Here is a 22,495-nt window from a genome sequence, read left to right as displayed (position 1 = left end):
ATTGCGATTGGCAGAGGAGGCCAAGCACTGAGGAATTGACGGCATTGGCCACCGCACTTTTTTGCCTATTTGGGACAGCTATGCTTTCTCCAGTCACTAAGCCCGCAGTAATACCAAACAATGCGGAGTAACGATGAGGATACGATAGGGAATGGGAAGCAGCGCCAGTGTCCGATTGGAAGGAGCGACCGAGTCTGACGTCGGTTGCTCTTTCCCTCTACTTCTGATAATATTTAAGAAAGTGCGGTAGACTGAATAGTAACGTACGATGCTCAATATAATGCAGGAAGGAACGATGGGCATTCTGATATTGGGCAGACTGTATACCACTGGCTATGCTCACTACAGCCGAACTATACAAATCTAGAAGTCTAAATTGGAAGATGTTACAGCTTCGCAAATCGCTCAGTCCGACACTTCACTGCAAGTCCATAACTGTCTGAAGAAAAGGTAATTGTGCTTCCCCTGGTGAAGAAGAACACATCGCCTGTCTTCACCGTGGTTGATTCTCCTGTCTCATCGCGGAAGTTGAATTCTCCTATAGATCATATTAGCGGATTACCAGTGTAGACTCTCATGAAGATCTGGATACCGTCAATCACAACGCCAAACTCATCGTATTCATATGTTGGCGGCGTCGACTCCGGCCCCTTCTCCATGCGGAACCAGGCGCCGACGATGGGATCAGCGACATCCTTCCTTTCAGTCCCGATCAAGTCATCTAGCTTAAGTGAGCACGGACGGCATCGATATAGAGAGGCGTAAGACCTACTGAAGAATACATTAGGAACTCCGGCCAATGCAGGAAGCTTGAAGCGCTCGGTCTTGTCCTTAACTTGGAACGGCATTTTGCATGAAAGCGAGCTGTTTAGAAATGATATGAATTAGATAACGGAGCCATCTGCCTGCTTTAAATTAGACTCATATATCGGAATCAATCCCCAGATAGCGGAATTCCGGCTGACTTGAAGCCCAATCGCACACTGGCGATAGATGCACTTTTTTGCCGAATTGGGAAGACCCAAGAACCCGCGCATCCCTCTCGAAGATAATCCTAGGCAGCATGTGGATAACGTAGGATGTTATGATTATTAAGTGCAGAGATAAGCAATAAGTCGTACAGCAGGTGAAGTAGCCCTGTTGATACAGGTCTAACCGAGCACAGTCTCCAATTTCTCCTCCACCATGACCTCAGTCCACTGGACGAACTGCTGAGGGGCCCCAGTACTGGACACTCCTACTGCAGACTGAATATCGCTCCTAGCCCATACCTTGTCCAAGATCTCCCGTGCCCTGGAAACTGATGCGAGCCCGACGTATCCACGTACGGCGTCCAAGCGTGTTCGGACAAAGTCTCGCCAGTGTAGCTGGACGCTATCATGACTGGAAATGGATATGATCTCTGCGGATAAGGTGTCCCATGAGGAGTTGCTTGAAGCCTGCCGTCGAGGAGCATCGTAGGTCGACTGTAGCGTGCTGCCCGCGACTATAAGTGGGATTGAGAGCAGACAGTTCACCCCCGAGGTTTGTGATATTCCAGAAATGAGCGTCAGGGTTGAGACAGCCATAGCAGCGATTTTCTCTGATGACGACAGCCGATGTATCTCCATTTCAGAGATACCTCTAGAGCCTTTGGAAGAACTGTCCAACAACTCTGGGAAGTTTCTATACACCTCTAACAACCCCGTAAGCCTGTAGATCCTAGCTACCGCCTGTAAGTCAGCCAAAGGCGTCAACGGATCAGCAGCATCCTCGACCATATCCTGGCTAGGGACCTGATAGGAAAGCAGAGCCCGCTCAGTATCCCTGGCCGACTCGAGGACATCAGCCTTGAGCTGATTGCCAGCAACCCCGCGGGATGTCATGATCGATAGTTGTTTAAACAGCAACCTCTGTCGTGCCAGAGTCCCTGCCCTGGCAAGATACACAAACAGTGGAGTACAGATTCCTGTCCACGGGTTGGGGTGCAGTTTCGTGGATGAAGGCTGGTCGCAAAAGGCATCAAGGTAGGCCGTGGCGTCTAGTGGTTGGTTTATAAGGAAGGACGCCATGGCTTCCCAGTACACCATGATACCGGTCATGAAGCTGCGTAGGCGCGATGATGATGGGGTTAGAGAGGGTGTATTTAGATGGCCCTTGTCGTACTGAGTGTTGGACAGCCACCGTTTGAAGAGGACCCGTGCTCCGTGGAGATGAGTCGTCCCGAGAAAGGATGGATTATGCCAGGCCTGTCAATGTCAGCAATATCCTATTGATAATTATCGGATTGTACGCACATCGGTCATGCCGATTAGAACACTGCCCAGCAGGGCCTCTGCTGCTCCATCAAGAACCGGACCACGTCTCTTGTTTGCGTCCCTGAGGGATGAGATATCTGACTGTAGATACGACAGCGCCTTCGTTCGATAATCCCGGGCAGAAGGTATAATACTACTTTTCAGCACTGCAAGATGAGCAGCAGACATGGAAAGAACACAGTGATAGATGAGAGGAGAAGACGCCATGAGGTTTCCCAGTTCCACGCGGAAGAAATTCGTATCAGAATCAAAGCATGAGTTTATTCGACAAACCTGCACGAAGTAATGCCGCGATATACCCGTTCCCTGGTCTTCGAGGGGTTGAGGTATAGAGAGTGGAAGAGACAAGTCTGCCCATTCAAGCCACCCGGTCTCGCTCTCTGGCTCGAGGTTGAATTGCCCCAGAACTTCCATATCAAGAAGAGTGCTGATCGAGTCGATATTGTGTTGATTCTTAGGGGAAGAGTTGTCCTGTCTCTCCATAGCTGCCAGAGTCTCAACAGGGAGGCTTCCATCTGGGCTTGTAGCTTGGAGGCCATCTGAATTGTGGCAATCCAGATTCGCCATTGCATAAACCCGAGGAAGAGACGACGGCGATGGGATTTGAAAAGCATCGGCTGCTGTTTCCGCTGTCAAACTGGTTCCATTGGGCGAGCTGGCTCCCCTTGTAGCGTTGCGGCTGGATGCGACTTCATACTTGGAAGACCATTTCAACGGTCGCTTATAGCCCGGACAGTCGAAGGCCCTCCGGGTGCACTGGCTGCAGTGGGGATATGTCTCATCGCATTTAATTCTCTGATTTACAGTTAGCAGGGCTGATATCAGGTCAGATTCCGCGCTCGACCGACCCTCTGTTTGCAGCGCTGGCAGCCGGCTATAATTGTTAGCCCGGCGATTTATATAGTTTCATAGAGATCAGGATACATACTGCGAGTTTTGAGACGGTTGCGTGGCACTGGGCGCTGGTCAGGCATGGTGAAGCTGGTATATGACTATGATCTTCCACTGCTCCCCAGAATTACGATTCAAGACAGACAAGGCCAAGACTTCTCCGCACGGTTGTATTCGGTCTAATTCCGCTGGGCGTACGCCTAAACTTAAAGCATTTCTGGTCTGGCCCACCCAGACTGGGCGGTGCTTATCTTGCGTTCATCGTGGTATCTCAACATCGGGGAGATCCGAATCTTGTTCACAAGCTATAAATTAGGGTATATATTGCACAACAACAGACTAACTAGTTACTGCTTCCTGGCTGTGTCGCATCTCAATGTTGGGCCCTGTATACTCCCTCCTCCCCTTCCACGCCCAGTACACCGCGCTGAAAATCAACACTGCCCCGAGAATCAGAGACGAATAATTCATGTTCTCCGCAGTGACCGGCTGGTACGGCGGGAACACCATGAACATAGTCGTGTAACTAAGATACACCACCGAGACAATGTTGACTGGGACTCCCAGGCGCCCGAGCCGCCAGGGGCCGTAGACGAGAGACGTTCTTCGACTTGAAAGTCGGTGCCAGAGCATCAGGGCTACCGGTACCAGGTATGATACATGGAGCCCTAGAACAGCAAGGGAAATAATGGCGTTGAATGCCGTCGTGGATCCGATATTAACAAAGCCTAGTATAACAAGGACAGTGCTGGTTGCCAGGATCGATCTGGTCGGCAGCTGAGTCTTTGCGTCCAGTTTCGCAAGGTATCTATAGCCAGGAATGGCTATTGTCATTAGCTGCAAGCATCCTATACCGAAGAATGGAGACATACCCTTGTCCCTCGCGAGCGACCAGACCATCCGGGCCGCCGACGCCAGCAGCGCAATGGTAGCCAACCACGCAGTAAGAATAAGGAAAGACGTCATGGCAGCACTCGCGCCTCGAGAATTAGTCGTACTGCGAAATATCTCAATAACTGGGAATCCGGTAGGGCTGTCGAGCGTCGTCTCCAGGTCGCCCATGCAGAAGAGCAGGGCCAGCAGGAAGGCAAAGCCCATAGTGCCATTGATGGCGAGCGATCCCAGCATGCAGTACGGCACTGCAACGGCTGGGTTATTCATTTCCTCTCCGAGATGAATCGCTCCGTCGTATCCTGTTTGACGTTAGCTACTAAATCGACGATTGCAGAAGCGACAACATACCAGCCAGAACATAGCAACTCGAAAGCATCCCGATAGACCACGCCACCCCACTGCTCGACCAGCCAGAACTGTTCAGAAATGTTGCAAAGACAAAGTCGGCGGAGTGCTTAGCAGGTGTACAAGCCCACATTGCAGCGAAGATTGCGATGAATGCACAAATGTGAACAACTAGAGAAATAGTCTCCACGACCGACAGAAGACGACTCCCCCAGATATTGATGGCGGTTCCCATGCCAATAAGTGCCCAGTAGATGAGTGTTCCCTGCCATCGTTCCATCCCATATGATTCATGGTGCAGAGCGACGACGCCCTGGATCATCGTGGCCGATAGGAAGGGGGCGCTGGCTGCGAATGCAATCCACCCGAATGTACCTGGAACGAAGACCATGTTAGTGATCATTCCATGACTCCTGGCAGTGTTTACTCACCTATCCATCCGATGGCCCAGCTAAGAGCATTCTTAATCCGCTCTGGGGCAAGCTTTGCTGTGAAATGGTACTGGCCGCCGGCAGTTGGGTACCTGGTCTGGTTAGCACTATGATTATGGTGATAGCTGGGCCGCGTACATCGATGCAACCTCGCCCAAAGATGCGGCAGTTGTCAGGGCTCCAGTTATCGCCACTACCATCTGGTCAGTCGATTGCACGGCAGCGAACAGGATGGACTCAACCCACATAGAAAACCGTATACCAACGACACTGGACCTCCACTAACAAGCCCTGACACCATTGTGCTTCAACGTAGTCGGTGTGTGCCACTATACGAAAAGGACATGCACCCACCTTGAGAGTGCCTCCCATGTTGCCATCAGAATGACGGTCATGGAAAGGATGGTGAGACGCGAAAAGCCCTTCTAGTATGGAGTTAATTCGGAAACTGTATATATCTGCCAGATCGGTACCTTGAGCTCAAATGATTCCCCTTCATAGTGGCTTTTGCTGGCCTCGATCTCGTCTGAAGGGACAGCCGCATCGGGTGATGTCTTTTTATCCCCGGGCTCCATGATAAACTAGCGCCAAAGATGGATTCAAGTGTGGAAAGGTATCTGGTAGAAGATACGACTGGAGTTAGAGTTGAGAGATATGGGAAGGGTGCGGGCGCCGTTAATGTATACAGACAATGCGGGGATTACCAAGTGCAGGTAAGGCAGAGACTCCTAATTATTTACAAGCTTAGTGGCAATAAACATAGACGGTACACAGAGAGTTCGTGGCGTTTCTTATCAAACACGCGGTCTCTTTGCCCAGAACGATGTACGTAGTGCGGACGAATTAGGAGGCTATATCTTGCTATAGTACACACCCTGAAGCACTATCTTACAAAGAGGGCAGAACTGATACTAGGCCGCTATCAGAATCCCAAGCTCATTTCCCCATATCTCATGAATGTCTTCTTTTTACACCCAAGACTGCGGGGAGAAGGATGATCGAGGCTGGTCCGCCAATCGCATCCGGATGCGACGGGGGTGGACCTTATCAGCCTGCACCCTGGGGTAAGCCTAAAGAGCTGCCAGCCAGTAAAATACAGAATAAAAGGCATTCTTATCTGTCATTCAGACGTTTACCCCGACATGAGATTCCGCTATCCAAGAATAACCGAACCCATCAGTGCAGATTGCGCTATAATTCCGCCCCCTGTCGGTTAAGGGCATCAGCCTTATGTATCAAGGATAGAAGCATGGAATAACAAATAGTGAATTACATAATTTGCAGTTTATTGACCTAGCTTAAATCCACCCCAGTTCAGCCGGCTAAAGACGCCGTTCGGATCAACCGCGCTCCTTATCTCCTTCATTCGCGCGATGTTCTCCGGCGGAAAAGTAGCAAACGCATCCTGGAACTCCCCAGCGTCGCCCATGTAGATGTGTTCTCTAGCCAGCGACAGTCGGCGGTTCTCCTCGTGAAGACTCTCGCCCAAGTTCCGGGACCAAGTCGTCACGCGAAGGTCGTCTTGGGCATGGTCCCAGCCGGTGCTGAATTGCCACCCTGCACGAGTGTTTGGTTAGCGGAATCAGCAGGGATGATTGGGACTGATCTCACATATTGTAGGCTCAATGGGTAGATACCATGTATTACCTACCGCGGTGGCTTTTCCTGCGCGGACAGCACCAGCAGGACACAGATTGATTACGAATGTTGGGTACAGCCCTTGGACATCGGCGAGGGTATCAACGCCGTCTTTCCATGCTTGGTACATCTCATAGACCCGATCTGCATCAGGGACTATAGAATGCATCGTAAAAGCAACTCTGTTGACGGAGATTAGCGACGCTCTGTAGTGGGCTTAATCACATACCGGAACATCTGGTTGGGAGTGATCTTGTCCTCGGTCCACCAGCGCAACGTGGTGACATTATGCACTTTTGTAGGTCCATCAATGGCTGTAAAATTAGCAAACTGCGATGGAGGGTTACTGGCCCCTTCTTGTACTCCCAACAGTGAGGCTGAAACTGCCTTCGTGGTAGCGTTATATTGGACTGTAAGCACGCTTCCGGCAGCAATAGATTCAGTCTCGTCGAGACGGCTCATGTCCATCGCTGCCTTGATAAAGTCATATATACTGTCCTCCTCAAACGCTTGAATAGTAGTACTGATCTTAGGAATAGGGTACGTCTTCAGGGTAAACTTGGTCACCAGGCCGAAGTTATTCGCACCTCCCTTCAAGGCCCAGAACAGATCGCGGTTGGTGTCGGCATCAGCAATGACTTGAGTGCCATTTCCGAGTACAACATCATAGCGCTCGACATTGTCCATGGCAAATCCATATTTGTTGATGAAATAATGCACGCCGCCGATCAAAGTCAGACCTGGCACGCCAATATTCTTCAGTCGCCCCCCGATGGCAACACGGCCATGCGGATCCAGAGCCCTAATCACATCAATCCACTTCAGTCCTGGGCCGACTTCAATTGTATTATTGTGGACTTTGTATTCACGTAATTTGTTGAGTGTGATCAAAACCCCGCCATCGATATTGTTGGATCCGGGGAACTAGGACATGCTCAGAACAGCTCAACGACGAACTCGCAACATATTGATAGAGTCAACCTACATTCATATGCCCCCCTCCCCGAATAGCAAACGGCGCATCGTTGTCAGAAATTACTCTGACTCCATCGGCCACCTCGTCGGCGTTGCGCGGTTGGAAGATACAGGCAGGAGACAGATCAGATCGAACGTCCCAGAACAGCTTCGTTTCCGCCGTATAATTGGAGGACGAAGGCGAAAGAACTTCGGCAGGATAGGAGTGATAGAGCTGCTCGCAGGCAGACGATACCCCGGGGCTCACATAGATATCTCCTGGATTGAACGCAGCGGATGCGTTGAGGGTGCTGCAGGCACCCAGACTCACGCCGGCCAGTAAATAAAGCATCCGTCCTGCCATTTTTGAGGTCGTCTTCAGAGATGCAACCTGCTCGCATACAAACGGAGGCATGAAGCCTTGGGACACGGCCTATTTAAACCCCCTGGCTTGGTCAGTGCCATCGGGTTCGCATCAGGCCGATCTGAAAGCACAGCGAACTAGGCATTCCCATTAGCGAGATAGATCCCTATAATATCGGCAGAAATTCCAGTTACCTTCGGATTCGTCGCGTAGAAGTGGATACTGATCGACGCTCGGGTTCGGGTTCGGATTCGGATCCTGAAACTGGTGGATGTCACTGCTTAAGACTCGATCAGAGGATTGTAGCAAACTACAAGAGAAATAAGCTACAGCAGCGTGAAAATGGTCAAAGCAGCGTCATTGTCTCTGAAATGAGTATGAGGCTCGAGTTCGTAGCCCTAAAATGTTGATATGGTCACATTACTGCATTACATTTTTAAGCAAATCTACATATTTCATACCAAGACATCAAAACAAGTCCATCCAATTGCCTCACTTGGCCATCTTAACCACTCTTGGTATTCTGGATGGAGTGCGTTGAAGATCTCGGCCATGAACTTGTCACTGAGTCCTTCCAACCACCACATCCAGTCGAGCTTCTTCACCAGAACACAGAAATAGGCGAATATGATCAAGGCGGGTGGCGATCTCCGCTGTAAACAATCCATGAACTGGTCAGGAGCCTCAAACAACCAGGGCATGACCACGGTGGTGTCTGCCGCGCGTGATACGTCGGTCATAAGGAAAGCATACGACTGGGAAAGTGAATCCACAGCCTCAATGTACATCTCCCGATCCGCACTGTCGGAGACATGCTCCATGATAAAGTCTCTCACCCGCCATACATACTGCTCTCCACCAATAGCTGGGGTATTCCGTCGTACGTACGAATGTCGAGCCCCATTATTGAAGACAGGTGCAAGAACTCCACGTCGAAACATGTCCCTACTGGACTCCAAGACCACCTTGTTTCCGCGAAGGAATGTCAACCACTCAGGGGTGCCGCTTTCTCCAAGTATCAGAGTATCGTTTTGGGTATGTGGGCGGCCGCATGAATAGACACAGGTCAGCCATGAGAACAAGATGACCGCTGCTCCTTGTTCTTCCATTAGATTGCTGATGTTAGGCGCGACGGCTTGCATAGCCGCCATATGGTGGGCATGAGCTTGATCAAGGCACTCCTGTTTGCGGTGCACGGGACAGAGACGATAGAGGTGCAATGCTGCGACTGCGAGAATCGAATGCATAACAAAGGGCGTGGTAAACCCTACCTTTGGAGCCTGCTCTCGCCACATCAGTTGCACCTCTGGCTCGGCGGAAAGTGTCTGGGAGGTTTCTGTTGTCCAATGGTGCAGAAGCTCCAGGGTAAACAGAGGTAAGCTGCCCGGTATGGTAGATCTACAGTCGGATTCGATCTCTGAAACACCTTCGGGGGCCTTTTGCGCCCAGCCCTCGCTCGAAGGTTCCGGAGAGCTTGTGGTCTTGGTGCTATCCCCCGTTGCGTATGTACAGGGGACCCCGTATACCTCGCACTTCTGGCATTTCGGCTTCCTCTCGTCACACTAGAGCCCATTTTATTGTCAGAGCCATGACCAAACAGGATATAATTGAGAAACTTAACACAGACTAACGGAAATAGGGTGAGCAACCTTGACTTTGCGCTTCTTACACTGCATACAGCCATTTCGGGACTTTCGATGGTATCTCCGGCCTTGCATCGAAGAGGCACCCAACATGGTTTACCTAGCCAGAAGTAATCTGGTCGATGGGTAACTATATATATTCATGGGGCCGACTGCTGTTGCCTGGAGAAGACAGTCGGATTCCAGTTCTCCTGAAGAACCGAGACAGGATGAGTAATCGGGGCACGGGCCATGAAGCAGGCAGTAATTCAGTATACGCTGTGATGAGCCATCCTTTCGTCAAATCATAAAATATCAGCTTCGGATCGCAGTGGGCATCGTATTTGTGATGGAAGGTAGGGCAGAGGCTGCCGTTTAATTCTGAGAGGAGCTTGAAGTTGATCAGCCCTCTATGAGAATAATAAAGAGCATTAAACCTGCCCATAACACATGTTACCTGATATAAAATGGGTGGTGTGAACTGCATAACAATAATTAAACACTGTATACTTGAATCAACACGCGAGTAACAGAAATAAAATATAAAAATAGAGCACCAGCTGGGCGCTTACACTGCCCCGCCATTATTGCTTTCCTTTGCGCCCACCCAACAGCCGCTTTTCTCCAAGAAACACAAAAGTCAAGGAGAGAATATGTCGTCGCATGAGCCCGAGCCGTATTCGCCGAGTCCGGAGCCCCTCTCGGAGGACGAGATGGACTTTGAAGACAATGGCCTCCGTTTCGATGGAATTCCCCAGGGCCTGGAGAAGATATGCGACTACGCAGAGGGCGGACATCATCCTGTCTCCCTCAATGACCGGTTGGGTGACCACAGACAGTTCCAAGTCATCCACAAGCTGGGCAGTGGTGGCTACGCGAGCGTCTTGCTCTGCCGTGTTCTTGATGCGAATCCATCCCAGTATATCGCATTGAAAATCCTAATGGCCGATTCCTCGGGTGCAGACTGCCCGGAAAGGACCATATTGCAATTCCAGGAGCTTGTACAAGACGAGCCCACTGTCGCAAAATACTTCTCTCTTCCCTTGCACCAGTTCCAGATCGACGGCCCAAACGGCACCCACCTGTGCTTCGTCTACCCACTCGCAGGCCCTGCGATTTGTCCCAACCACACAAGGACAGATGATCCTACGGAAATGCTGCGAGGGGTATCGTGCCAGGTTGCCGAGGCCATGGCTATCATTCATCGCTTTGGGTTTTGTCACGGAGGTTGGTTTTCGTTTGACATGGCTCGGCATTTAGCTGTTTAACTGATGAGCTTCTAGATTTTCGACCAGCAAATATACTGTTCCGCACCCATGATATTAATGGGCTGACAGAGGACGAGCTGATGCAGTACCTTGGCGACCCTCGTATCACAAAAGTCGTGACGGCGTCTGGCGAGGCATCAGCCGACCAGAGGGCTCCTCCCTATCTTGTGTATCCAGTTTTGTGGCCCTCTGGGAACAGCTCACTCGTCTCTAATCAAATATCCGTCATCGACTTCGGAGAGGCATTCACGATGACCGATCCCCCGGAGGACCTTGGGATTCCTCTTGACTTCGCCGCACCGGAAACATTGTGCGGCGATCAACCCGGCCCCACTAGTGATATATGGGCTCTTGCCTGCACACTCTTCGAAATAAGGACGGGCTCGAGGTTATTCTCACTAGTGGATCACAGCGAAGATACTTACATACCTCTCGTTATTGAAACGCTTGGTCAGTTTCCCGACGAATGGTGGTCTAAATGCCTGGATTGCATGGAATACCCCCCGGACGAACCTTTCAAACCAACAGGCAACCCGGACAGTAATATACGGAGTAAACTGAAAAGGCCGGTCTTTCACCTTCCTGTAGAAGCCGGCTCAACTATCCACAAACGTGTCTTCATCCGGGAAGAGGAGCAGGAGCTGTTTGCGGACCTCTTGGAAAGCATGTTTCAGTACGATGTAGCGAAAAGACCCTCGGCTGAGGAGGTGTTACAGCACCCGTGGTTCTCCTTCATCTCCAGGGGTAGCTGATGGGATTGATTCGAAAGGGAGTGGTTTGAGCGTTCTGCTGTTGTATTTTCCTTTCTCACCAGTGGCTGCACTCGTGCCGGGAATAGTGTTCCAGAAATACAAGAAGTCAAAGATATTGCCGTTAAGGCGCTATCGAAGTAATTTCAGTATTAAACTGAGTGGTAACATCGTTGATTTACATATGCCATGCGGCCCATGCCGTTATTCAGTGGTACGGAAACAAGTTCTGCTCACAGCACTGGGTACACAATACACAATGCCCCTTTCATTCGAATTGTTACTTATGGACTGTGTACCAAATCTGGCTTTCCAGTATCAGTGCTGGCGCAAGGCTGAATATCACCCTCCTTAGGAGCTTCGGCTCCAGGTTCATTGTTGTAGTACCCATCAGCCCTTCGGAAGGGATTATATGCGTAGGCGAAAACTGCATCCAGTTCTTCAAGCGTCCGACCCTGTTGAAACATGATTTAACCAATATTCCTGGCCTGAGACAGAAATAGGAACTGACCTTAGTCTCTGGGAGAAAGAAAAATGTATATACCAACGCTACAAGGGAAACACTGCCAAAGACCCATCCGACATCGAAGTGGATATGCTCCAGCATGTACGGGATGATGAAGTTAGTTACGAACGCCCAGATAACATTCCAGGCTGTCCCGACCGACTGTGTCTTCTCTCGAACAGCCGCGTTGGGAATTTCAGCACCAAGTAGATATGGGATTGAGCCGCCACCAGCCTATATAGAACCATTGTTAGTTACCTCATTTTGGTGCCAGATTCTCGAAGGCTCACGTTGTAAAAGACAGTGTATAGCATGAAAGACGCGACAATGGTGTTTCTAGAAGCGGTCGTCGCATGCGCCAGTCCTCCAAGGCCAGCAAGCACATACATCCACAACGTCTGGAGGGAATAACTGAGGAACAGCGTGTATCGGCGGCTGTGGACAGGATATTAGCACAGCGCTGAAATTTATGAGTCAACAGACGTACCCAAGCCTGTCAACCAAGGCCATGGCCAGGAACACTGCCACGAGATTGAGAACACTGCTGATGATTGGATACGTATATGCATGCTCTTCGTAGCCGTTCTGTTGGTAAAATTTCGTCTGGAACGTAGACACAAACGCTTGGCCGGTTGCCTACTTTAATTAGTTATCTGACAGCATGCCGAGGCCTAGGACTTAGGTACCTGCTGAAAAAAGTAACAAACGACGACTATCGTGGTGCGCCGGAGGTTGTTACCCTTGACGAGGTCTATCCACGCGGCTTTGTGGACGACCTCGTGCAGGCCCTCTCGGATTTCTCGGAGCTCTTCATCGCAAGCACCATTCGACCTGTCTTCTTCCGGGCGTAGTTTACGAAGGGACGCAATAGCGTCCTCGTCGCGGTCCTTGGAGAGAAGCCAGCGCGGGGAGTTTGGTATGAAGATGGTGCATATAATAATCACTGAGAGGGTGTCATTATTAGGAACGGATAATACTCAAGGGAATAACCGAGTATACGTACAGACAGGGAATATAAGCTGAATCCCTGTTACCGTCTTCCATCCTACACCGTCTGACTCTGTTTCGTAGGCCTTGTTTGCTCCACTGGCAATGAGTCCTCCTGCTACTAGGAAGAGCTGCAGGGAGACCACGACAAGACCACGGAACGATGCCGGGACAATTTCCGACTGATATGTACTGACATATGGATCAAGTTAGTGGCAGCATATCTACTACATATTAGGGGGAACTCACGTCACATCAACCTCTACTAGACCAACAGAGATGTAGACAATGATTCGGCCCACAATGAATTGCGCAAGGCGCCCAGTTCCAGCACCAGAATCGGCGGCAGTAATTTCAACTATGACATTTAAGCATGACAACTCGTCTTGGGAAGGTTCAACTCACTAATGACACCGATGATCGAGATGACCGAAAGAGCATGAAACACCACACGGTGCCCGTACTTCTCGATCATCGGACCCGCGACAAAACAGCCGATGAACTTGCCAATAAAGGGCAGGGACGACAGGAGCGATGTATGCAGTGAATCGATTTCGTATGATTGTGTTTCTGCGTTATAGCTGCCGAATTGTTTGACGAATCCCTGAACTAGGTCAACTTCATCACATCCTTCTCCAGTTATGGCTCCATACCGGGTTTCCAAGGATGCCTCCAAAGCTGCCCGTGTCAAACCCAAATAGCATATCGCCTGTGAGTAGACAGAAGCAGGAGAACAGCAACATAGGGGTCGCCATGGACCAGGCAGAACGCGGCGCCGTCATGGTGGTGAGCGTAGTGACCTTGCACCAGGCCGCAGTTGAAAGGCTCACGTAAAAGGCAATTCAAATATACAAACCATATCGACTCAAGGGAAGACGCAGATGGTGGTTTATGAGCCGGAGTGTGGTGGTCTCTAGATCCACAGTAGAGACTACCAGCTTTAGCTACGATGGCACAATTCCCCCACAACCTGGGGTAATGGCAAACCAACCACTGTCGCCGATCTAGTTCTCCTCGCTCGGAGCCCCTCGACTTCTGCTGAACTTCCTCCGAGCGAGCCTTGTCTGTTCCGAGCGAGGTGGGTGCGCTCCGAGCGAGCTGTCTCAACTCCCCGTCTCCTCTACTAAACTCTCTGTTCATGACTAGAATAAATTACTGTCGCAATCCCGTGTCCCTTTGTCGTTATAACTGAGATCCTCTTGTCAAAATAATTGTATATTTTGGAGAAACCTCGCCCGCTTAACTCTTGTACAATCTGCCAACATGGGGAGCTCTCCGAAACAACCGAACTTTCTATTTATTCTCGCAGATGACCTCGTACAACCCCCTCCCTATACATATCTCCATTGCTAACCCCCCGACAGGGCTTCTCAGATATAGGCTGCTATGGCTCGGAGATCCAAACACCCAACATCGACCGACTTGCTGCCGAAGGCGCGCGCATGCTCAATCACCATGCCGCCGCCGCCTGCTCACCAACGCGAGCAATGCTCCTCAGCGGCACAGACGCGCATCTCGGCGGGCTAGGTACTCTGATCGAATTCAAAAAAAACGCCCAGGGCTCAGAGCGGTGGTCGGGCAAGGCGGGCTACGAGGGGTTTCTGAACCGCGACGTGGCTACCCTGCCTGAGATCCTGGAGGACAATGGGTACTTTACTGTTATGTCTGGGAAGGTATCATCCCCTTTGAGCCTTTGAGTACGAGTGTCTCGCTGAGTATACTTACTTCACTAGTGGCATCTTGGTATGCGCACGTCGCAGGGCCCATGGGAGCGCGGGTTCCAGAAAGCCTTTGCAATGCTTCCTGGATGTTGCAATCATTATGGATGGGAACCTGTTCACGAGAAGCTCCCCGTCGGCGGTCGACCAATTCATGCTGAGATGGGTCAGAAAGTAGATATGTGCGTGACACTTACAGATTGGATTATGAGCCTTCGCTGACCCTGGATTGCACCCCAGAACACCTAACAAAACAGAAGACCCCGAGGGGTTTTACTCGACGGACTACTACACGGACAATCTGATTAAATATCTTGAAGCGAGAACACAGGAGGAGGAATCGAAGCCGTTCTTCTCGTTCCTGCCATACACTGCGCCCCATTGGCCTCTACAGTGTTCCCGCGCACAGCGTGATAAGTAGGATACCCTCGCTACAAGTCATCTCATCCCAGCTAAGTATGTTCGAAGATACAAAGGGGTCTACGATGATGGTCCATATGCCCTGCGCGAACGCCGACTTAAGAGCCTTGTCGAGATGGGCATCATCGACGAAACCGTCATCCCCCATAAAGTCGAGACCAGCAAGGTTGGCGCCGAAGAGTGGGATACCCTGACGGCAGAGGAAAGAAAGCTGTCGACTCGCGCAATGGAGACATACGCAGGCATGGTGGACTCGATCGATGTGAATATTGGTAAGGTGATCGAGTATTTGAAGAAAACTGGCGAGTATGACAACACTTTTATTGTCTTCATGAGCGACAATGGGGCAGAGGGCGCTGCGTACGTACCAGCATATCTATTATTCGATGACTGAAGTTGACTGACATTCCACAGGTTGGAGGCAATCCGTATGTATCCTTCGGTCACTACAGAATAGACGTTAGACTGATATCAACTGCAGCTGTCTTAGGGACCGACATCAAGTCCGCCATTCACAAGTACTGCGACAACTCCTACGACAACATTGGTGCCTACAACTCGTATACCTGGTACGTCAACGGAAATTACAACGAGACAATACGAAGCTAATATGTGTAGGCTCGGTCCACTATGGGCACAAGCATCGACCGCACCCTCAAGGCTATTCAAATGTTTCCCATCACAGGGCGGCATTCTAGTGCCATGCGTAATTAAGCCCCCTGCAAATAGTTTCCCCCCATTAGCCCCAGGCTCGCTCAGTCAGTCATTTACAACCGTCATGGACTTTGTTCCTACATTCCTTGACCTTGCGGGTGTATCTTTACCGCAGCCTACAACCAGCGGCGCCCGAGCGATGACCAAATTCCGCGGCAGAGAAGTGCATGCTGTCCGGGGTAAGTCGTGGGTACCGTTCTTTGGTCGAGGAGAAAGCGTCGAACAAGATACGACCTGGGCAATTCATTCTTCATCAGAGCCGATTGGATGGGAGCTCTCAGCCCGTGGCGCCCTGCGCAAGGGAGACTGGAAGATTGTCCATTTTGCGAAGGCACAAGGGGGCGCAGGAGAGGGGGACGATGGATGGGAGCTGTTTCATGTAGTTCAGGACCCTGGAGAGACAAACGACCTTGCACAACAAGAGCCAGAGAAGCTGCGAGAACTGCTTCAATGCTGGGATGAGTATGTGGTTGAATGTGGAATTGTGTGGGGAGAAGGGGCTGCGGCGTCGGGCTTGGGCAAAGATGAGGCACCAGAGCTGTGGGAGGACGAAATGGAGCTGCAGAGGTGCTGGATGGATGCTCGGGGAGGAGCGAAGCCTGAATTTTAGTAAATAAATCAATTCATGGTATATACCGAATATATATGTTGGAGATATTCATATGTAGACGGCGCCCAATGGATGCTCTTTATTTCCCGCTAGTTTCTCCTTCAATTCCCCAATTTCTCCCACTCTCCATCTCCATCTCCGTCTTCTCAATTCCTCCAACATTCATCTTCCGAATGGATAATCGAACATCACCCATCCCGCCCACGCCTTCTGATGTTGAGTCACGGAGAGCGAGAATCCACCGGACGCGCACAGGATGCCAAACATGCCGATCTCGGAAGGTCAGAACCAACTGTTAAATGCCCAGAGTGAACCGGCGTGAGCTCACCCCAGGCAGATCAAATGCGACGAAAAGAAGCCATCCTGCACTCAATGTCACAGGGGAAATCGGCCATGTACCTGGCATGGAGAGCAACCGAAGCGCACCAAAGTCTCGCGCAGACCAAACGCGACCTCGTGCCAGGGATGTCGCGACAAGAAGGTGCGTCTTTACTGCTAGAGCATCAGGCCCTCTAACATGGGTTTATCTAGTTGAAATGTACCAATGATATCGACAACGTGTGTGAGAGATGTCGAACACTAGGTATTGAGTGCGTGAGACCTCGACGGAGCGCTGGGCCTGCGTCGCCGACTCTCTTGGACAGCTCGCTGCCAGCTAACCCAGATTCCATCCGGGGAACGCAGTTGGGTCAGCTACCAGAGGGAAAAGAGCTTCATGATATTGTTCAGTTGTACTTCGCATCAGTCCATCGTAAGAAGCCTGTTGCCTGTTGAAATATTCTACTTAACATGTGCCAGATTTCGGCTTCTTCGCCTACATCCACCCGCTCCATTTTGAACGCCTCGTCGACAATGGCAAAGTCCCACGAGAGCTGACTCTGATAATGATTGCCAGCGCTGCTCGGTGTGTGGCCATAATATGCGGTGCGCCTAGATGTTAATAATATCATTTCCCAGGTTCGGTGCCCCGGCCACTACAGAGAGCCTTGCCAGAGCGGATGCCTGGGCAGATGCGGCAATTGGCGCACTTCTCCCTCGCATTTATGAAGGGTTCGGCGTTGTTCAGCTTATGGTACGATGGATAAGACTATCATTTGATCAATAGAATGGTCGAACTGTTCTGATTGCTGCGAAGACTAGCTAACGGCTTTACCAGGCAGTGCTCCTTGCGCAACACTATGACCTCCACCGAGGAAAGTTTACATCGGCGTGGCTTCTGGGAGCTAGCTGTGCACGGTAGGTATATCCTGATTGCACTATACTAGATGGGCCAGTAGATTAACCCAGAGCAGCATGATGCAAATGATGTCGCTGCATGTCTTCGACCGTGCATACCCCGTAGACTTCCCATCTCACCAACGCCTGTCACCTCTCTTGTCGCGCGAAGCTCTTCGTCGGCTTGCATGGGCCACATTCTATCTCGACTCCATGACTGATGGTGGTCGATATGGTTCCCAGACAATCGATGAGCGCGCATACCGAATCCAGCTGCCCTGTGACCAGGAGAGCTTCCTGGGGGATGACCATGCAGTAACAGAACCTTTAATTCCAGGAGATATGAGCACTGTGCAGGCTATCAGAGATGGCGTCCCACACGCCTCCCTTGACATGTCGGCCTATCTACTACGCGCTGCGGCCGCTCGCCGTCGCGCCCTTCACTTCGCTTACCGTGCCTCATACCAGGAACATACAGTCGAACAGCTATCTTCAGATCTGTTGCTACTACGAGAGGACTTGGAAGCTGTTTTTGCAGACCTACCACGTCGTTTTCAGTTTAATCCCGACAACCTAATCCTCCACCTTGAGCGACTTCCAATGTTTATCTTGTTGCATGTTGTGCGACGCAATCTGTTCATCATTCTTGGTCGCGCTGCATTGCAAATCTATCTACGGGATCCTACCAAGGTGGATGCAGTATACCAAGTCCGCCGCAACCGAATCTCGCACGCTCTCGCTGTCTCAGACTTAGTCTCTGCGGGTTTGAAGGAGAGCATCACCTTTGATCCACATATTGGTGTGCAGGCCTATGTCGCTCTCGAAAGTACAGTTACCATCCCCTTCAAGGCTACTTTGGGAGTTGACTTACTGATTACATTCCTCCAGTTCTTCTTTTTGAGCCTCGTCGCTTAGCCAGTGTTGATGACTTCAATGAGACCAACACCCCCGCCTTAACTGAAGGAATCGTGCACTGCCTGACAGTTATTCGAGATATCTCCGCTGCATCAGAACTCACTAAGCATTTGGTAAATGGCACCACCTGGCCATTACTAGGAAACCACGCTAATGACCACAGTATCTGGAAGCGGTTCACCGTCTGATAAAGTGCGACTGCATCCACCTCCTACACGAGAGAGACCTTGCCCTCATTCACAGGTTGGTCACTGCCAGTGCCAGTAAAAGTCATTGCATAGCTAACATATCCTGCAGTAAACATTACCTAGTCGGACAGGACGCAGCAGAGTTCGACTTTCGTGACCTGCGAGGAGCCAAATTGGAACGCCTAAGCAAACGAAGCAGGGCTGCCGATGATAATACAATCAATGCCACCCATGATGAAGTCCTCCTATACGACTCCCTGAGTCAAGAGGCTTCCAACTCTTCGACGGCCACGTCTCCACAGCCAGCTGCACTAGGTGCCAGTAATCCTCAGGTGCATCTTGCTGAAAACCATCCCGCTGTTTCAGAAACCCCTACAGCACCCACTTTGCCTTCGGACATGCAAATGGGAGACTATGGCATATTTCAAGATGGCCAACAATGGAGAGAGCTCGTAGAGCCTGGGAACACAGACCACCTGTTTTCATCGCTCAACTGGCTCTGGCCGTTTGATGAATGGAGTGATCAGATTGTACCGCCGGCCGGTCCTCTGGGATTTCTCTAGCAGGTATCACGAGGGCTAGTGGACAATCATCAAACGCCCAAATAGCCCCCGTTACGGTGCTGGGCGTTTTTGTCAGGCCGACGTAGAGACTATCTAATAGAATCCCACGGAGCATGAAGCAATCTACTCAGTGCATCGAAATTCATACTTAAAAACCTAGACCGCCATATCATCAGCACAGACGGCGAGGGCATCGTAGATGAATCAAGCAATATCCTTGTCAGAGCAACCAAGAATGGAAAGCAGACCACGTAACTCTCCACGGGAACTCAACAGCAGTTACATTCCAGTCCATTCAGCCACCTGTGACGCGGAAGACCTGGACACTCACAGCTGAGGACTGGTTGCCGATCGCAGACAATGCAACAGGGTTGACTCGTCACTGACCGACAAGACTACGTTGGCCCCTGTCACTTTGGTCCAATTGAAGTCCTGGAATAACATTTCTGGCTTGAACACGCCAGCGGCGTGGGAGTCGTAGTCTACCACACCAAGGCTGATCTATCCATTCGTCATACAGACAAAGGCCAACAAGCCCTAGGGGATACATGAACATTGGTAACGTCCAGGGTACTCGGAGTCGACCTGTTCACATCACCATCACTTCGTACATTCGTAGCTGAACCAATGGTAAGGACCTTGAAGACCCGACAGTCGTATACTAACAAGCATTAGACGTCAAGATCACCATGGCCACGACGCTTGGAACAGGCTGCGGAAGACATGGCCAACCTTTATGGGGCGCTCGAAAAACCGGACTGCTGGGGCCGGCGAATTTTACGTATTATGCGCAGCGCGTGTTGTTTAGGCTGCCACGATGTGATGAATTGCAGACGTATACAAGATAGTAGAGGAGGCGTAGGCCCTAATTCAGACGCGTCCGCGATGACGAAGGATGCACCGCCATCACACAACCTCTCGGAGGAGCTTCGGGAGAAAAACGTGGCTAGCAAATGGGCTGGCCAATAGGAAGGGGCCTGCAGGATCTTCCTTGATTAACGTTTCCACTAAGAATTGACTAAATCACCGACAGTGGCGCCTGCGGAGTGGAACCGAAATAAACGTCCACGCGTTCGGGCCTCTCGTGCTGCAGATTTCTTTCTGTCCTGATTCCTTCGACACCACTGGGCTTGGAGAAAATAAAAAGCCGATCCACATTCAGCCACGCCCTATATATTACATACAGACTTAATCCCGACCTGCTCGTGCGACATTGGCACATCTCGGAAATACTAGCAACACCCCACGCCACCATGAGCACCCAGTCTGGCCAGTCCTCGCGTGAGGGCTCTGTTGCGCAGCCAAGGCGACATATCATCAAGGCATGCGAGGGCTGCCGACAGCAGAAAATCAAATGCAATGGAGAGTCGCCGTGTGAGCGATGCGCCCGGTTGTCGCTGCCGTGCTCGGTGCGGACAGTGGCGCGACAGCGTCGAAAACTGACGCTGACCAAGACGCCGCAGAAGCAGGCTGGACATGAGAATTCAGAGCTGCTGCAGATGGCGCTTAGGCCGGTCAGGGTTACGAACGAGGTGACGGGCAAGACTGCTATATACGGGCCGACGTCCACCGTGGCGCTGCTCCATCTGCTAGCCTCCCATAAGCAGGATTACCCTTTACCAATCACGAACTATGGGGGTTCTGTGGATACTGGTCTCTCGCTTGAGGGCTTCAACTTCAATCGCCTTGTCGTTGAGCCGTACAATCTTCCAACACCTGGGCTCTCCCTGACGCCGCCGCTGTGCCTCACGAGCATCCCAAATCAAGTCCTCCAGTTCTTTCTCAGCAGATATGTCGGCACCGCCTGGGCCATCCTGCCTATGCAATCACCGGCGCAGTTGGGCTCGCTGTTCTCATCCGCGTACACAGCATTCAGCCATAATGGCCCGCCGCCGCCGTTATACCCCCTCCTGTTGTACCAGCTCGCGATGGGATCACTGTCTACGATGCAGGGGGAGTTGGCAGATGTCCTAGCTCAAGAGAGTGACCTTTTCATCTCTGCGGGCGTGCATCTCCCAGACGCTCTAGACCTCCAATTAAGCATTATCATGATATGTACCCTATCAACAATGTCTTGTCTGAACCCCAGCTAACATTTCTCTGGACTTTACCTTCAGTACTGCAATGAGATAGGCAACTTCGACAAGGCATATTCTATGCTGGGACACATAGCAACCAAGATCTTCTCGGCGGGCTTCCATATGGAACCTTGCGCTTCCGAGATAACCCAAATGATTCACATCCTCCTTCGAACAGAGAGGTCCGTGTCCCTGCCCAGATATCAGCGAAAGGTTAGCTAACCACCTTCTTTCTTTCAGTTTCGTCTGCATCGCAGTCGGTCGACCTCCATTAATCAGCCCCAACATTCAAATATCGAACAACAACGAAAGCGCAGACGGGAAATTCTTCTCCGGCCTATTCCGCATCATAACAGCAATGTTATGCGCACAGCGAAACCCGACTGTGGACTTCGACGACCTCTGGCAGTCAATATGGTCGACGCATGCTCGACTACGATCGTACTGGGAGGAGCATGAACCGATGTTACGATCTGAGCATGCAGACCCCAACCGGCCGTGGAATGTTGATGAGGCGGTGACGCTTAATGCTACTTGTGAGTGTGCCATTGGATGTTGAATGGGATAGATGCTGACTGCTATCTAAAGTATACGAATATGCCATCCTGATGAATCTGAAGCCCATTCTGCTGTACATCGGGCATAGGAGCTCACCACCAGAGAAAGAGCGCGGAGGGGCGACAACACAGCTAGTAATTTCTAGGAGGTCGCCGTTATCGAAAATAACAAAAGACGACGAAAATGTCGCAACGGCCTGCGAACATATCCTCACGTCCGCAAAGACAATAATCGCCAATATCGCAGAAGTCCGGCAGCGCGGGTCCGTTGCAAAGGTCGGTCACCAACCAAACACTGCCAATACAACACATATTATGGCAGAAGCTAATGATAAGCTACAGGATTTGCCCATGAATTCATTCTTCCTTGAAACGGCATGTACATCGCTGATTGCTTACGGAGTCTGGCATGAAACCCCGGCTGCAGTGTGGGACAGCATAGAGCTCGGCGTGCGGTGCATGGAAGATTTACAGTACCAGAAAGCATCGGCTCAGAGACTCCAGTCTGTCAGGACCGCGATTGAGCGATCTGGTCTGGGGCAGTGGTGACGATATACCCGTATCTTCTCGTA

At 51.0% G+C, this 22,495-nt stretch overlaps 10 protein-coding genes across 10 annotated transcripts; 4 read left to right on the top strand and 6 right to left on the bottom strand.

Moving 5' to 3' along the window:
• Window positions 1-386: 386 nt before the first annotated feature.
• On the bottom strand, window positions 387-848 carry APUU_61399S (uncharacterized protein; the record flags this gene model as incomplete). Its single annotated transcript, XM_041694737.1, has 3 exons — window positions 387-538; window positions 593-721; window positions 773-848. 3 exons carry the CDS (start codon window positions 846-848, stop codon window positions 387-389), a joined length of 357 nt encoding a protein of 118 aa, XP_041560537.1.
• Window positions 849-1,151: 303 nt separating this feature from the next.
• APUU_61398S (Zn(II)2Cys6 transcription factor) lies at window positions 1,152-3,271 on the bottom strand (the record flags this gene model as incomplete). The annotated part of the gene is made up of 4 exons (XM_041694736.1): window positions 1,152-2,228; window positions 2,277-3,092; window positions 3,146-3,171; window positions 3,226-3,271. The coding sequence occupies 4 exons, from the start codon at window positions 3,269-3,271 to the stop codon at window positions 1,152-1,154; spliced, it is 1,965 nt and encodes a 654-aa protein (XP_041560536.1).
• Window positions 3,272-3,527: 256 nt separating this feature from the next.
• Window positions 3,528-5,106, bottom strand: APUU_61397S (uncharacterized protein; the record flags this gene model as incomplete). The annotated part of the gene is made up of 5 exons (XM_041694734.1): window positions 3,528-4,012; window positions 4,061-4,381; window positions 4,431-4,802; window positions 4,859-4,950; window positions 4,997-5,106. The coding sequence occupies 5 exons, from the start codon at window positions 5,104-5,106 to the stop codon at window positions 3,528-3,530; spliced, it is 1,380 nt and encodes a 459-aa protein (XP_041560535.1).
• A 1,037-nt stretch (window positions 5,107-6,143) lies between these two features.
• On the bottom strand, window positions 6,144-7,814 carry APUU_61396S (FAD-binding oxidoreductase; the record flags this gene model as incomplete). The annotated part of the gene is made up of 4 exons (XM_041694733.1): window positions 6,144-6,415; window positions 6,470-6,678; window positions 6,726-7,420; window positions 7,482-7,814. The coding sequence occupies 4 exons, from the start codon at window positions 7,812-7,814 to the stop codon at window positions 6,144-6,146; spliced, it is 1,509 nt and encodes a 502-aa protein (XP_041560534.1).
• A 455-nt stretch (window positions 7,815-8,269) lies between these two features.
• On the bottom strand, window positions 8,270-9,550 carry APUU_61395S (Zn(II)2Cys6 transcription factor; the record flags this gene model as incomplete). Its single annotated transcript, XM_041694732.1, has 2 exons — window positions 8,270-9,376; window positions 9,464-9,550. 2 exons carry the CDS (start codon window positions 9,548-9,550, stop codon window positions 8,270-8,272), a joined length of 1,194 nt encoding a protein of 397 aa, XP_041560533.1.
• Window positions 9,551-10,089: 539 nt separating this feature from the next.
• Window positions 10,090-11,456, top strand: APUU_61394A (uncharacterized protein; the record flags this gene model as incomplete). The annotated part of the gene is made up of 2 exons (XM_041694731.1): window positions 10,090-10,663; window positions 10,720-11,456. The coding sequence occupies 2 exons, from the start codon at window positions 10,090-10,092 to the stop codon at window positions 11,454-11,456; spliced, it is 1,311 nt and encodes a 436-aa protein (XP_041560532.1).
• A 281-nt stretch (window positions 11,457-11,737) lies between these two features.
• APUU_61393S (sugar porter family MFS transporter) lies at window positions 11,738-13,727 on the bottom strand (the record flags this gene model as incomplete). Its single annotated transcript, XM_041694730.1, has 9 exons — window positions 11,738-11,908; window positions 11,965-12,192; window positions 12,249-12,393; window positions 12,446-12,594; window positions 12,645-12,901; window positions 12,962-13,137; window positions 13,195-13,303; window positions 13,351-13,549; window positions 13,599-13,727. 9 exons carry the CDS (start codon window positions 13,725-13,727, stop codon window positions 11,738-11,740), a joined length of 1,563 nt encoding a protein of 520 aa, XP_041560531.1.
• Window positions 13,728-14,208: 481 nt separating this feature from the next.
• APUU_61392A (arylsulfatase) lies at window positions 14,209-16,407 on the top strand (the record flags this gene model as incomplete). The annotated part of the gene is made up of 8 exons (XM_041694729.1): window positions 14,209-14,262; window positions 14,310-14,618; window positions 14,679-14,845; window positions 14,904-15,080; window positions 15,132-15,443; window positions 15,498-15,511; window positions 15,565-15,652; window positions 15,702-16,407. 8 exons carry the CDS (start codon window positions 14,209-14,211, stop codon window positions 16,405-16,407), a joined length of 1,827 nt encoding a protein of 608 aa, XP_041560530.1.
• Window positions 16,408-17,291: 884 nt separating this feature from the next.
• On the top strand, window positions 17,292-19,288 carry APUU_61391A (fungal specific transcription factor domain-containing protein; the record flags this gene model as incomplete). Its single annotated transcript, XM_041694728.1, has 7 exons — window positions 17,292-17,311; window positions 17,365-17,479; window positions 17,564-17,643; window positions 17,700-18,448; window positions 18,511-18,650; window positions 18,701-18,780; window positions 18,835-19,288. The coding sequence occupies 7 exons, from the start codon at window positions 17,292-17,294 to the stop codon at window positions 19,286-19,288; spliced, it is 1,638 nt and encodes a 545-aa protein (XP_041560529.1).
• A 1,253-nt stretch (window positions 19,289-20,541) lies between these two features.
• Window positions 20,542-22,472, top strand: APUU_61390A (Zn(II)2Cys6 transcription factor; the record flags this gene model as incomplete). Its single annotated transcript, XM_041694727.1, has 5 exons — window positions 20,542-21,339; window positions 21,400-21,548; window positions 21,607-21,902; window positions 21,955-22,199; window positions 22,266-22,472. The coding sequence occupies 5 exons, from the start codon at window positions 20,542-20,544 to the stop codon at window positions 22,470-22,472; spliced, it is 1,695 nt and encodes a 564-aa protein (XP_041560528.1).
• Between the last annotated feature and the right edge of the window lie 23 nt (window positions 22,473-22,495).

The sequence above is a fragment of the Aspergillus puulaauensis genome, chromosome 6, assembly GCF_016861865.1.
Source record: "Aspergillus puulaauensis MK2 DNA, chromosome 6, nearly complete sequence".
In the NCBI taxonomy this organism is placed as follows: Eukaryota; Fungi; Ascomycota; class Eurotiomycetes; order Eurotiales; family Aspergillaceae; genus Aspergillus; species Aspergillus puulaauensis.
This window is presented reverse-complemented; position numbering and strand designations above follow the sequence as displayed.